The 16,179-nt window shown below is 46.4% G+C and overlaps 1 protein-coding gene across 2 annotated transcripts in view; it reads right to left on the bottom strand.

The window, feature by feature from the left end:
* The window catches only part of ACSS2 (acyl-CoA synthetase short chain family member 2), an 87,336-nt gene that overhangs the window by 48,967 nt on the left and 22,190 nt on the right, over positions 1 to 16,179 (bottom strand). For both annotated transcript variants that reach the window (XM_068263749.1, XM_068263750.1), the window contains exon 3: positions 2,825 to 2,916. In XM_068263749.1, coding sequence (XP_068119850.1) covers positions 2,825 to 2,916 — 92 coding nt within the window. The remainder of the gene's footprint in view (positions 1 to 2,824; positions 2,917 to 16,179) is intronic.

Here is a 16,179-nt window from a genome sequence, read left to right as displayed (position 1 = left end):
ACTCTCTCCGCCTCCTCTATGTCGCCGCTCCCTGCCTGCGTCCCTATCCTCCCCGCTGATTGGAGGGAAGTGACGCAGGCGGGGAGCGGAGAAATAGAGGAGGCGGGGGAGCGGCGAGAGTGATAGTGTAGATGAAAACAGCCGGCTATCGACACGCTGTGTGCCGCTAGCACAGCTGTGTGATTTATGGGGGACAGCAGAGCGCAGGGGGGCCTGGGGGGAAACAGTATTGCAACAGAGGCTGGGTATTATGTGCAGACCCAGCCTCTGTGTGCTAATAGGATTCTTACAAGCCACCTCGGGTTCTCTTTAAAGCAAAAAGTGGTTTCACAAATGTAATGACATGGGGAGTGATAGTTAACCTTAGTTTCTGCAAAAGTCATAGCGGTGTAAGTCACCGTAATATTTCCCCTGCAGGCTGCCATGGACTCTGGAGTAAGACGTAATTTGCTGCCAGCTATTGATTGTGACCGTATTATGCTGTTTCTATCGTAATTTTGCCTCCATCTTTTGACGGCACCCAAATAACAGACTAAGCACCGCTATAACTGTAATTCACATTGTGGCCTATTGCGGCGCCTGGTGCGCCCAAATTTCCAACGATGTTTTTGCCTAATATTTTTACATCTGATCAATCATATGGCTTTAAAGGACACCCGAAGCGAAAATAAACTAATGAAATAAACTATTGATTCTATCTTCCTTCTCATAAAAATAACATTTTAAGATATTCCAAATTTTTATATGTTTAAATCTATATGTTTAAATCTACTTTTTAAGTTTTAACGGTTTTATTGTTTTTGCTCAATGACACATTCATTGAAGTATGCCAGAGCTAAAATCTATGAACCACTGACCAGTTTTATCTCTTTCTTGCTCTCAGAAGCCATGTTCTGCTAGGAAAGTGTTTTATAGTTTGAATTTCTAATCAGTGAGGATCATACTGTAGTCACTTCCTGTCTGAGTCAGCCACTTACATACCCGATATTTAACTCATTCTCAGGCAGAGAATGAAAAAAAGGAACACAGCAACATTTGTGTGCTAGGCACTGTACATACCCATGTCTATTTCATCACGTCACGTCACCTCGGGTATCCTTTAAGCCACCAGCATTCAAAATAATTTTGATAGTACTTTTTCACCTACTTTTTGGGACTTTCTCAGTTGCAAAGTTCAAAAAGTTATTTCAGAAAGAAGATAAAACATTTCCAAGCAGAAAACTCAAGTGAAAAAGTGAATTGAATAAGGGCCAAGGTGTGTATATTCTGAAAGTGTTCATTATTTTTTATAGGAGTTAGTATTGACTACAGCCTGCGGTGGAAGGGAAGATAAGTAAACAACATACAACTTGGTGGTCTAACATCCTCATATCTCTTCAGATTTGGCAGTTGGGGGCAAAAATCAGTTCATAATTATAATTGCATTTTTGATCATGGAACAATCTGAAGCAGAGGTAGAAGTATACTTGACTCTTAACAAGCAGACAGTCTGCTGTGCCCCCCTAGAATTCTACATGCAGAAACCCGCTCTTGTAATCCTTCATTTGTTCTATAGTGATTGTTCAACACCACCTGCAGATCCTTGAAATTAGCCTCCTGCTGATCACATTTTTTCTGGGAAGTGCTACAGACTCACTCAAGCCCTAGCCCTTAATTCTGGGAAAACATGGTAGCACTTGTCTATGCAAGCATTGGCGCCACACACAAAGGGTTTAAACTACAGACACACCATAGCAGATCCAAGCATATGAATCCACTACTATGTCCAGAAAGATGCTACAACACAGGTGGAGACACCCTTGATGATTAACAACAATGAACTGTAATGTAGATGTGAAGTGTAACGTCATACCTTCTCAGAAGGACAAGCCAATAGTTAATGGAAAAGGTATACCATATCTGCTGCCATATAAGACGTTCTGGAATATAAGCTGCACCTAGGTTTAGAGGGCAAAAACCAGGGGGAAAAATATACTGAGCCTTGTGCCATAGTGCATGAGAATCTTGTAGATGTTCTCCCCCAATTATAATGTCCTCCTGTGCCCCCCACCCTCTGTCTGCAGTGTGTTCCTTTCTGTCCCTAGTTTTGCCTCCTGTGCCCCCGTTTTGCCTCCTGTGAAACCCCCCCTGTCCACCGTGTAGCCGCCTCTGCCGCCGTGTGTATGTATGAGAGGTGGCAGCAAAGACGCGATCAGCAGAAGCCGCCACTAGGGGAAGCAGTGAAGGAGACAAGAGGTCTGTGTTCACCACTGGAGCCATGGATGAGGTGAGACCCGCTGACACTTCTCATACATACACAAGGGGGGCAGAGCAAGCTACACAGGGGAGTGAGGAAAACTGCACAGGGAGTCTCTGACGTCGGGTCGGCTGTTCGTACGTCAGGGATTCCCTGCATTCACCAAAAGTGCGTCTTATAGGGCGGCAAATATGGTATTTATTCATGCACCATTGGTAACGCTTTTCACAGATTTTTGCCCGTGAAGGCGCTCTCACGCTCATGACCGAGAGCTTTTCAGGCACTTGTACTGACCTGAGGAAGCGGGCCAAGACCCGTGAAACGCGTTGTCTATTGTGCATGCACCTAAGGACTGATTGGGGCTACAGGCATTCAGAATCTGTATGTACCTTAAAGAGGACGAGACGAGAGACGTTATCCAATTCAGTCTACAAACACAAGAGCAGATAAGCAACTGCAATAAAGGTTGCTAAAATACTTACAAAAAACATTTCCCCTCCCAGCACAGATGGAGCAGCTGCTTTCTACCTGATGCATCTAATTTATGTGCATGTTAATGTAACGGCATGGTAATCCCCAGCTCTGTACCTTGGTCACGTAGAACATTGGCGAACTGGCACACCTTCTTCAGGAGATCTGCATACGTGATGGACGTGGCGTCCCCCGGCTCATTACCTTCCCTGCAAGACAATTCAAATAAGGTAAACACGGAGCGGAGCAGCAAAACCTGCCAACCAGAGGTCATGTGACTGGTGAACTGTGGTGTGTCCCTCTTGGGCTCACAGAGCACATCGGCAGTATGCAAACACTACAGGATAACCGTCTCATTTTAGGAGTTAGCGTTAAACATAAGTGTTACATTACATGCTGCCAGAACATCAGAGGCGATGGCCACCAGATCGACCATCAGATGGATTCTTTGCTGCTCAGAGAGGGATCTATTGCCTGCCCACATACTGCAGACAGATTTCCAATAGATTTCAGCATGACCGTAATTGTTCTAGCACCGCTGCCTGCCAGACTGCCCCACCACTCCCCCTGGGCCCGAGGTAGGGTGTTGCATGCTCACCTGTCATGCTGGCGCAACACCTAGCCTCCTCCTGTGTCCATCATCTTTTGCAATTGTCTGTACCATGTGACACTGCCGCACGTAGTGACATCAGTACATGTGGCAGTGTCACATGGTACAGGTATTCAAGGTGACAATTCCAAAGGACGCCAGACACAAGAGGAGGGCAGGAGGCGTACCAGCGAGACAGGTGAGCATGCAACACTCTCGGGTGGGGTAAGGCCCATACACACGACGTACAAATGTCTGTAGCTGTGAGCAGCGAAGACAGACAAGAGACATCAACTGATTAATGGCAGCGACAATTTGTGCTCGTCACAGTTGTACACATGCAACAACAGAAAAGGCGAAGTCACAGCGAAGTTGTCTGTAACAGAGCCGACAGTCAGATGTCTGTTGAGAGCGACTCCACTGTCTGCAGAAGATTTCCATACACACGTGAGGACAACGACAGACTTCGTGACGGTTTGCGTGACAGAACCAGTAAGCGATTCACCAGTTCAATCGCTCGGACATGGCTGTGTCTGCAGACTGTCTTTGTTGCTTGCTGTGTCCACATGAATGAACTGTCGCTCAACGTGTGTCTGTACAGACATTTGTACTCCGTGTGTATGGGTCTTTAGACTGGTCAGTCACTGGGAAATTGAACCCAGATACCGCCCCACACCTGACTGAGCCCTTGAAATCAAGATTTCCCAGCATGCTCGACCAATCCTTTTGACTGATTTCAGCCAACAGTTGATCAAAACAATCAATAAGGGGTTTATTGGGGCAGCCATCAATGACTGCCAGATTCGATCACTATAATCAACCGGATATTGATGCCAAAAATCAAGTATAGGCACCCTTTGGTTACAGTCAGATGCAAGATAGCTGACTGCCATAACAATTTTTTTGTTAGTGTTTTAGGTGACAGTTTGCTAACAATAGCAAAAAAAATAACGTAAAATAGAATAAGCTATTTGCAATAGAAACACACACTTAATGAACAACTGAAGTGGGAGAGATATGGAAGCTGCCATATTTATTTTCTTATAAACAATAACAGTTTCCTGACTGTCCTGCAGATCCTCTGCCTTGAATACTTTTAGCCATAGACCCTGAACAAGCATGCAGCAGATCAGGTGTTTCGGACATTACTGTCAGATTGACAAGATTAGCTGCATGCTTGTTTCTGGTGTTATTCAGACACTACTACAGCCAAACAGATCAGCAGGGCTGCCAGGCAACTAGCACTGTTCAAAAGAAAATAAACATGGCAGCCTCCATATCCCTTTTACTTCAGTTGTCCTTTAAAGTGGAAGCCCCAGGTGAGTAAATCTCATTTTTTTCACTTGACTTAAGGATCACTTTAAAGAGAACCCGAGGTGGGATTTAATTATATTAGTGGGGCACAGAGGCTGGTTGTGCACACTATCACCAGCCTCTGTTGCCCTATGGTGTGTCCCCAGGACCCCCCTGCGATCTGCTGTCCCCTCCGCCGTGCTAGCGACACGCAGCGTGTCGCCAGCACAATGTTTACCTATGCGGTGTCTGTTAGCGCCGCTCCCCCGCCTCCTCTGTATTGACGCTACCCGCCCGCGTCCCTTCCCTCCCGCTGATTGGAGGGAAGGGACGCGGGCGGGTAGCGCCGATACAGAGGAGGCGGGGAAGCGGCGCTGCAAGACAGGCGAGAGGTAAACATTGTGCTGGCGACACGCTGCGTGTCGCTAGCACTGCGGAGGGTACAGCAGCGCGCAGGGGGGTCCTGGGGGCACACCACGGGGCAACAGAGGCTGGTGATAGTGTGCACAACCAGCCTCTGTGCCCCACTAATATAATTAAATCCCACCTCGGGTTCTCTTTAAGTAAATAATATAAAAAGGGAAAAAAAGATTGCTTTTTTATACCCATTCCCCCCCCCCCCCCCCCCCCCCAAAAAAAGTAATGTGGCCTGTACTCCATGCTCCATATAAGATCGTCAGAAATGCTGGGATTGTGTTCGCAGTGTAGTTCCTGGAAGGGTCAATGGTTTTGGCGTCACTTAAAGAGACTCTGTAACAGCATTTTCATCCTTATTTCTTCTATCCTAAGTTCCTATACCTGTTCTAATGTGGTCTGTCTTACTGCGGCCTTTTCTAGTTGCACAGTGGCTGCGTTATCTCTGTTACATGATCTAATCTTCTCTCCTCTGTCGGGCTTAGGCAGTCAGGCTGGAATGTGCTGTGCTGCTTGTGATTGGATAGAAGCTATACACACCATCTCCAGGCCCCCTGCACACTCTGTATGACTCGCACCATGAGCTACTCTCAGTCTATCACTTGCTATGTCTTTTGTTATCCTGGTTTCAGCATTAGAAATTGGTATGTAACCCCGCCCTCCCTGTGATGTTTAGCCCAGGCTATGATGTCACATAGGCTTTAGCCCCAGAGCACTCTGGGAGACTAGGTTTTGCTTCTGCTCACTTCGGAATACACAACAAACATTCTGCAGTGGTGCACCTTGCCAGTAGTAAACATGTCACCTGTGATACATTTACTAATGTAAATCAGGAGGAGAAAAGATTTTACAAAAGGGCAGTAAAGTACCCCCACAGTATCACCCTTTTACCAAGGGGATTATGTAAACACAATGAGATGGGATCTCAGATAAAGCTGGGGGGGGGGGGGGGGGGGGTTAAGAATATTCCTCTGACCCGATCTATTCAGAGGCTATGCATACTGCACTTAGGGGTGAAACAGCAAAGGTCTTGTGTATAGCCATTTGGGGACAATAACTGACTAAACCAATTACATGTAATAATAGCCCACCAGATTTCAGCCCGTCCAGATTTGAGAGCCAGGTTGTGCCGTTCCTGTGACTGAAGCTGCTCTATATCTATCTATCTATCTATCTATCTATCTATCTATCTATCTATCTATCTATCTATCTATCTATCTATCTATCTATTCATACAGCATCAGAACATTGCATCATTACAGGTGAACCACAGAAGGTCACTCCATGTAATATTACAGCTGTAGCTGCCGTACACTGCATGCCCTGTATGTAAATCTGTGTGTGTAATCCAAAAGGTTTCCCCAGGCAAGATTTTACACCTTTGTAAAAAGTCAATCAGTCACAAAAACCAGGAGGAAGCCCATCCATTTCATAGGGAAAAAACTGTATAAAAATGATGAACAAATAAAAATTAAAAAAATGTGACTAGCGTTTCATAGAGAAAAAAAAATCCAAACACATACACCTTATAATTAAAGCGGACCTAAACTCAGAACTTCCTCTCTCCTCTAAAAGATAAGAAACAGCATCATATCCTGTAACGAGAGGTATATGGAGGCTGCCATATTTATTTCCTTTTAAAGGGGAACTGAAGAGAGAGGTATATGGAGGCTGTCATGTTTATTTCCTTTTAATCAATACCAGTTACCTGGCGGCCCTGCTGGTCTATTTCTCTGCACTAGTATCTTATTAAAACCAGAAACAAGCATGCAGCTAGTCTTGTCAGATCAGACTTATAAGTCTGAACCACTGAAACACCTGATCTGCTGCATGCTTGTTCAGGGGCTATAGCTAATAGTATTAGAGGCGGAGGATCAGCAGGGCTGCCAGGCAACTGGTATTGTCTAAAAGGAAATAAACAGGACAGCCTCCATATACCTCTCTCTTCAGTTCCCCTTTAAGCAATACCAGTTACCTGACTGTCCTGTTGATCCTCTGCCCCTAATACTTTTAGCCATAGCCCCTGAACAAGCATGCAGCAGATCAGGTGTTTCTGACACTATTGTCAGATCTCACAAGATTAGCTGCATGCTTGTTTCTGGTGTTATTCAGACACTACTGCGGCCAAATAAATCAGCAGGGCTGCCAGGCAACAGGTATTGTTTAAAGCGGCCCTGAACTCAAAACTTCCTCTCTGCTCCAAAATATAAGCAACAGCATAACCACCTTTAAAGAAAAAACAACATTTCTTTGTTACAGCGGATACAAATTCTGCAGTAAATCCGCAGTGTATCTTCTTCCTGCTTTCATTGAAGCAGACATATTGTTAACCTGTGTTTACAAATAAGCAGCTCTGCCACGTCAGAGGAGATTCCTGAGCTGACACAGCTGAGAGATCAAATTACAATGGTGATTAGTTACAGATGAAGGGGAATTAGACAGGCTAAACTCCCTAAATACGTACAGGGTGCATTTCTCTAGGCTTTCCTTCTGTCCTTTGCAAGAGTTCAGGTCCACTTTAAAAGGAAATAAATATGGCAGCCTCCATTTTCCTCTCACTACAGCTGTCCTTTTTTAAACTAAGTAGAAACAACTAACATTTCTACACAGCTGTGACATTCTATACTGTGTCAAATAACTAACTGAAGCAAAAAAGAGGAAGTTCTGCAGCTTGTTTGTTGTGGGATAAAATCCACTTCATTCAAAACAGATCTCACAGCAAGACAGACAGAGAGGCTCACGGGAATTTCAACGAATGTGGATTTTATTTATCATCAGAAAACTTGTGGAACTTCCCCACTGTTGCTATAAATAGTTTCCACAGCTCCTGCGGCCTGCGCCTCGGTTGGCTGCACCTCAGGGTGAGGTTTGAGCAGCAGTGACTGTTCCAGCTTCAAATTTTAGGGGAGGGGGGGGGGGCTAAAGGGGGCATGATGGCTGGCTGGCTGGGCTCAAATAGATCAAAATGGGGGATTAAAATTGATTTACGACGGCGCAACCTTAATCACATTCCCATCGAGCAGCCGCAGTGGCCATCAGAATGAAATTCAGCTGCAGCGGGGGACCGGAGGATCTTTGAGTACTGGCGCGGGCACATGGCGCTGGCAGGAGGCTGGTAGAAGCCCCAGGTTCCCTTTAAGGCTAACTACCGTGTTTCCCCGAAAATAAGACACTGTCTTATATTAATTTTACCCCCAAATAATGGGATAGGTCTTATTTTCGGGGAGGGTTTATTTATTGTATTTATAAAGCACCAACATATTACGCAATTTTGGTCCCCAGTGGCAGCCCGCAGCCCAGTAAAGCCCTTCCCTCCCTACCTCTGCAGAGTGGCAAGCGGAGCATTAATGAAACTCACCGGCTTCCGACGTGGCAGCGATAAAGTCTCTCCTCAGCAGCGCCTGGGTTCCTCTGGTTGACAACGGCGGCTCTAGTCATGTGACGCGGCGGGACATGCGGCGTCACATGACAAGGGCCGCCGTTGTTAAGGAGAGGAAGCTGGACACTGCTGAAGAGAGACGTTAACGCTGGCACGTCGGAAGCAGGCGAGTTTCTTCTGCTGTAACGGTAATGCTGCATTCGCCACTCAGCAGAGGCAGGGGTGCAGGGGGGGGGGGGGGGAACATTGAGCGGCCAGCTAGGTCTTATTTTGGGGGATGTCTTATATTTCAAGTATGCTCTCCAGCAAGCAGCAGTCCGTCCAAGTCTCTCCAGCAAGCAGCAGTGACCCCCGTAAAGCTGGCTAGCCATGGACCTCCTCATCGTGCTCCCACAGCCGGGACCATTCTGAGCATGCACGCTATGCAAAAATCGTAATCAGGGTGCACGTAGCTTATGGCCGCGCATGCGCAGTAGCCACCCTCTGGCGGAGACCGGCCAGCTTTGCAGGGGTCGCCGCTGCTCGCCGAAGGGACTCGGATGGACGTCGTGGGTAAAGGATGACTCCAGGGGTCTGCAAGGAGCCCCAGGTAAGAGTATGACATGGTCAACAGAATATGTATGACGTGATCAGGGAAAGAATGGCTGAGCTTCCATAACAGCCATAAAAATGCAGCAAAGACAGAATACCTAATATGTATATTTCCTACAGGTAAAAGAAAAAAAAAAACACACGTTATAGTCAGGTGATTAGAACCTAAACGAGGATATTAGCATTTTAGGAGAAGGTTAAAATTCTAGCTGCAATAGCTCTCTGATGATTGGCGAACTTTAAAGGACAACCGTAGTGAGAGGTATGTGGAAGCTGCCACATTTATTTCCTTTTAAAACAATACCAGTTACCTGGCATCCCTGCAGATCTATCTGGCTGCAGTAGTATCTGAATAATACCAGTAACCAGCATGCAGCTAATCTTGTCAGATCTGACAATGTCAGAAACACCTGATCTACTGCATGCATGTTTGGGGTTTATGGATAAAAATATTAGAGACAGAGGATCAAAAGGATAGCCAAGCAGGGACAGATCTAGGGGGGGGGGGGGGGGGGGGGCAAGCGGGTATCTTGCCCCAGGCGCAGTTTGTTGAATTCTTAAAAAGGCAGCAAAATGAATGGCAGTTTAGGCACCAAAACCTGACCTTTAGGCGCCAAAACCTGACCTTGCCCCAGGCGCAACTTGGTCTTGGTCCGCCCCTGTAGCCAAGCATTTGGTATTCTTTAAAAGAAAATAAATATGGCAGCCTCCACATACCTCTCGCTACAGTTGTCCTTTAAAACAATCCATAATGTCACACTAATGCTGCAGGCTCAATAACGGTTTGTATACAGTAAACATGTGTCTTATGTCTTACTAGCAACAAAGTTATTACATCCATGCAAGTCACTTGAAGCCATCTCCTGCCCAAACCAAGGAGAACAGGTTTACACTCGCTCTATGGGAAAATATGAAAGTGTATTCTGTAAACACCATGAAGCTGTGAGCTGCTACATACACAAAGGTGTACCACGATGTACAGGTGTAGCTCTCGGCCCGGGTCCAGGTGTTCTGTGCATACAGAACTTTACAGCACAGATACAATACCTTGCATTGCTCAGTTCCACTTAGAGACCACACTGAGGCCACACACGAAAGCGTTTTTGTGCGCCGTTTTTCTTAGCGCCTCCCGGCGCTCCACTGAGTTTGCGCTTTTCTAAGTGCTTTTCCAGAACGGTTTTTAAATTCACTCCCTGACGCAAGTCAGGAAATGAATTCTTTGGCCCGGAAAATAATAAATATGTATTCTTAAAAACGCGAACACAATCGATTTTGTGAGCATTTGCGTTTTTCCTATACCTTCCATTGTAGCAAAATCGCATAAAAAAATGGTACAGGCAGCGCTTTGCTGAGCGGATCAGAAACAAACTGCTCAGATGTAAACTCTCTCATAGGGAATCATTGTACAAGCGTTTTTAGGGCAATTTTGAAAATCGCCTGCGTTTGAAAAAAAGGGCAAAAACGCCCCTAGTGTGAAAGGGCCCTCACAGTGGCATTGCATTGTATTTCCTATTTTCACAGAAAGCAACAAAACAAAAAAAGTTGTACGCCTCATCACAGTCACGTAGCGTCACAAACAGTGAACATTGCAAGGATTAAACGCCTCACGCCTCCAGCAGATCTTCCAACCCTAGTTCACACCTTCATCACATCAAGGCTGGACTACTGCAATGCCCTCTATACAGGCCTTCCAAACAAAGACCTGCACCGTCTGCAATTAGTATTGAAACCGCTGCAAGGCTGTTAACAAACCAACCTCGCCATTGCCACATAACACCAACCCTTTGCTCACTCCACTGGCTACCCATAAAATGGAGAATGCTGTTAAAGATTGGCTTATTGACATTAAAATCCTTGCACAATCTAAAGCTGGCCACTAATGGTCCAATTTCTAGCAAAAAATCGTTCGAGCGATCAGAAATTCTGATCGGACGAAAAATCGTTTACTACACCATCAACTAACCAATCTTTGCTTCCTATCACGACCACCAAGAAAATCCAAATTTTCGTTCGGCGAAAATTCATTCGGGCGACATTTTTTTCACTCGTTCATAATCGATTGTGTCCACCAATGGAGATTATTTACAACCAATCCGATCAGAATTTTTAATCGCTCGAACGATTTTCCGCTAGAAATTGGACCGTTAGTGGCCAGCTTAAGCCTTGGATACCTGAAGGACTTGTTGCAACTGCATCAACCTACCCCCCCCCCTCCCTTAACTCAATCTTAGATCAAAAGGAATCTAATAACTTGGTTACCCCAGAATCTACCTCAAAACCTTTTGGAGACAGAGCCTTCTGTCATGCTGCTCCAACACTTTGGAACTCCCTGCCACACCCAATTAGGACATCTTCACGCCTGGAAACATTTAAGTTCAAATTTAAAAAGCCACCTGTTTAGTCTGGCATTTTTGAACCCTTGACTATTTCCTCTGTAACACAGTCTAGCCTGCAACCCTGTATTGATCTGAGACATATCAATGTGCTTTAAAGAGACTCTGAAGTCATTTTTATTTTAAAAATCCCTCTAACATCTTTGCCCTACCTAAAACACTGCATCTCCGCTGAACTCTAACTAAATCCCCCCAAACTCCCCCCCCCCCCATCCCCCAGCAGAAATCAACGACTTTCTTGGTCGTGGATTTTGCTGCCCCAGGAGGCAGCGCTTTCAGCTGAAGCTCTGCCTCCATGTGCGTTAATCAGCGCGTATCTCCGCCTCTCCCCGCCCCTCTCAGTGAAAAAAAGACTGAGAGGGGCGGGCGGGCGGAGGCGATCCGGCGCTGAAGGACGCGTGTAGAGGCAGAGCTGAAGCCAAAAGCTCTGCCTCTTCACGGAAACACTCCCTGCATTGTGCCCCGGGGAGTTTGGGGGGATTTAGTTAGTGTGCAGCCGCGGGGATTAGTTACGGCAATGATGTTAAAGAGATTTTTAAAATAAAAATGTGAATTTCAGAGTCTCTTTAAGTCCTATGGGAGAAAAGTGCTTTACAAATGTTATTGTACTGTATAAGCATACAGTCAATGAAAAGTATGCTTCACTGTACCTCTTAACGTTAATCAGTCAACAGTATTACTACAGCAAGGGACATGCTTCTTTTTTCAGCTTGCATGCAAATTTAAAGTGTACCTAAAAAGAAATAAAAGTAAAAATAAAAATAGATACTTACCTCAGTATTAGGAAGCCTCTGGACAGTCCACCATTCCAGCTCTGGGTCCCGCTAGACATGTTTGCCTAGACCTTCTTGATCACGTTTCCTGCGGCTGTGCTCTCACTGTGTATGAGCACATCCCTACTGGGCATGAGCAGGTAAGGTCCCCACATGCCCAGTAAAGAGACGTCACTCGTGCACACTTTTTTTCTTCAGTGCACAAGCGGTTCGCTCTACTGGGCATGCCTGGACCTTACTAGGGCACCCACACAGTGAGTAGCGTAGCCATAAGAAGAGTGTTTCAGCAGGAGCAGTGGGCTCAAAGAGGAAGAAGAGCAGTGCACTCAAAGAGGATCTGGGAAGCCTCCATCCAGGTGCTTCCCACTACTGAGGTAAATTATTCAGATTCTCCCCTCCCCCCTTCATCATCACAGGTATGCTTTAAAGGAAACCAGAGACCAATGAAAAAAAAAATTATACATACCTGGAGCTTGGTCCAGCCCCTTCAGGCTCATTAGTCTCTCGACGGCTGGATCCTCCGCTTGGCTGAGCCGCGTGTACCCCATCGTGCTCCCGATTCCAGGAGCAATGCGGGGAGTGCGCGTGGCGGGGCTGCGTCTGTGCCAACTGGTGGATTTACCGGGCCGTCTAGCAGAGGATCCAGGAGTCGGAGGAGGACGTGAGGGACCAATAAGCCTGAAGAGGGCTGGAGGAAGTCCCAGGTATGTACAATTTCTTTTTTTCATTGGTCTCAGGTACGCTTTAAGGAAAACTGTATGACGGGCCAATCAAAACTGCAGGAATTGCATTTGATTGGCCCAATTCCAAACTGCATACAATCTGCAAGCTGATTTGCATCTCACTGAGTATCCTTTATCATTCCTCCTCTATTTTCATTCGGGGAGTGATTGATTGCTCGTTGGATCAGGCCATGGAAAACTTAAATAACTAAGACCCCATTCAGACGGACGGCTGAACTGTGCGATTGCCGTCTGCTGCCCACCAGTGCAATTCAGATGCAATTTAAAGACAGCTGAATTGCAGCGGCTGTAACACCACGCATCAAGCGTTGACACGGGGTGGCGGAGAAACGTCGGCCACAGCCGCACTCAGATCTCACTCCATGAGGAGGCCGCCTGTACAGCCCCGGTACAGAGCGCTAACAAGCACCCAGCCAGTGCAGGAAAGCAGCTGACAGGCGGTGACTTCACCACTTGTCAGCTGCCCATGTGAAAGGGCCGTTATGTTGCTTTCTGAAGAACAATTGCGTGTATATAAAACACACAGCATTTTGAAAAATCCCATTTTCTCTAGATAATTAGCATTTGCAGAACAAAATGCCACAGCAAATCTCTCACTATGCTGACAGCAGGCTGACAGGAGTGATGTGTGCAGGGTACAGGGTTACAGGGCTCTAGACAGTGCTGTATATAAAGCAGTCTAGCATGTCAGCTTCCTGTGGTGAGGTATGAATATTGATGAGATATGGAAGGATCCCGACCCACCTCACCCACTAATGGAACATAAAACCAACCATTTTGTCATGAAAATTCATGTGAAGACGGAAAGTGATTTTATCTATTTCATCTGGGAATTAGGTTAACCCAGATAAAAGAAGGAAATGTGTGTTGTTTTTTGTTTTTTTTAAAGTGGATCCGAGACAAACGTTTTCTGCCTTCATTTTTCTTCCCCTTCCATATACTTTATTGGGCATTCTTCCCTCCAAATGCTTTTTTTAATTTTATTTATTACCTAATTGCAATGTAAATGTAAATAATAATGAATAATTCCAGCATTTGTATAGCACCTTTCTCCTGTCGGACTCAAAGTGCTTGTGAGGCAGCCACAAGAGCGCCTCACAGACAGTAAAAGTGTTAGGGAGACTAGCCCAAGAAACTCCTTACTGAATAGGTGAGGCTTACTGAAAAGGCAGAGTTGAGATTTGAACCCAGGTCTTCTGTGTCAGAGGCACAGCGTTAACCAGTACACTATTCAATCACTGCTAAATGTATCCACGCCCCCAGCGCCTATGCATTCTGAGTCCCATGCTGCAAGTGTTCATGGGAGCACAGCCTATGGAGGAGGAGGCTTTTGCTGAAGCACGCACAAGATTTCAGAGGCAAGGGGGTGAAGAGGGGAGGAGGATAGGGGCGTGGAGTTTTCACAGGCTGAGGGGTGGAGATGCAGAGCAGCTTGGCAGTGTAATGATGACAAGCAGAATATGTCTGCTCTCATTGTATCATAAGAAGAAATAATCATATACTGTTGAAGCAGTTTGCAGGACAATATCTAAACTTTAGAATATATATATTTCCACTTTAAAGGACACCAGAAGTGAGGCTGCTATTTTTATTTCCTTAAAAAGGAGTGTGAGTCAGACACTACTGCAGCCAGCAAGATCAGGATTGCTGGGCAACTGGTATTGTTTACACTGAATTAAAGAACATCTCAGGAAGGGGAAGCCTCTCGATCCTAATGAGACTTCCCCCGTCCTCTTCACCTCAGGAATCTAGCTCAGGCAGCCGCTAAGAAAAACAAAACTAATATGCGGTCAGTGTATGGCATGTGCACTAGCGGCTCCCACTCCTGCTCACATGGGAACAGCCAAGCCTGATCGGGTCTGCTCTACTGCGCAAGCTAGAGAGTGCATCCCCTCTACTTCTGCTGGAGCACAAGCTGCTAGTGTGCAAGTATGCATGCCGACAAGCCCCCGACAAGGAGATCTTCAGGGGTCCAAGCACTGGATCCCCTCTGGTGAGGAGGATGGAGGAAGCCTCTTTAGGATCCAAAGGCTCCGCCCCTTCACCGAGATAAGTACCCCAAGGGGCACTCTTTTCCTTACAGGCGCACTTTAAATATGGCTGCCTCCATAAACCTCTCACTTCAGGTGTACTTTAACCTTTTGGCGGTATTACCAAGTATAACTTGGGGTTACTTTTTACAGCAATTAGCGGTAACCCTGAGCTACACTCATGGATACAGCCGGGAGGGCTGTGTGCAGCAACTGCAACAGTTTTCAATCACTCACCTGCCCGGGTTCCAGCAGCAGCAGCCGGTCTTCTCCGTGTCCTCCAAGGATCCCCATCACTCTACGGAAATTGCCCTCTGTTGTCATGTGACAGATGGCGATCTCAGCCAAGAGAAAGAGTGCCCCCTGGAGGACAGGATGAAGACCTGCAGCAAGTGGCTGGATCCCGGGGAGGTGAGGAGCGGTTGCCCCGCTGCTGCTATGTATTGAGGATGAGGGGGCAATCATGGGACTTACACTGGAAGGAAGGGGGGGGGGGCAGGGCTGTGGAGTCGAGGAGTCGGAGCAATTTTGGGTACCTGGAGTCGTGGTTGCAATAAACTGAGGGATTCAGGGATGGATGATTTTTGAACCAAATCTATAGCCTTTGTAAAAATTAGACGGAGTCAGAGTTGGGGCAAATTTGGGTACCTGGAGTCTGAATCAGTGGTTTCATAAGCTGTGGAGTCAGTGATTTTTGTACTGGGAGGGTGAGGGGGGGGGGGGGGTTGGTACACCACGGGCTAGTATACTGAAAGGGGAGGAGCACAATCTGGCTATCTACACTGGGTGGGGGTGTTCTCTGGCTGCCTATAAAGGGGGAGCACTTTCTGTTACATAAAATGGGAGCCGGGGGCACTGCCTGGCTACCCATAATGCGGGGCACACTCTGGCCACCTGTCCTGGGGTCACTCTCTGGCTACCTTAACCTGGGGGGGTTCACTGTTGCTACCTACACCCAGGGGTCATTCTCTGGCCATCTAAACTGGAGGGTGGGGGAGGATCTCTCTGGCTGCCTATACTTAGAGGCAAGATACTTTCTAGAGAAAACATTGTGCTGCTTTTAGAAACTAATTCTGGAAAGAATCATACCACTAAGGAGGTTAATGCTTAGAATAATAACATTTAATAAGACTTAAGGTGCCCATACACCTCTAGATTTTCCCTGTCAATTTCCAGCAGATTTGATCACAATGATTAAATCTGCCAGAAATCTATGCCCCAACATGTCAGACAGAACATAATTTCAAGTGATTTTGTGCAAAAATCT

This window comes from Hyperolius riggenbachi, chromosome 12 (assembly GCF_040937935.1).
Source record: "Hyperolius riggenbachi isolate aHypRig1 chromosome 12, aHypRig1.pri, whole genome shotgun sequence".
Taxonomy (NCBI): domain Eukaryota; kingdom Metazoa; phylum Chordata; class Amphibia; order Anura; family Hyperoliidae; genus Hyperolius; species Hyperolius riggenbachi.
Note: the sequence above shows the minus strand (reverse complement) of the source record. Positions and strands in the feature narration are given on the sequence as shown.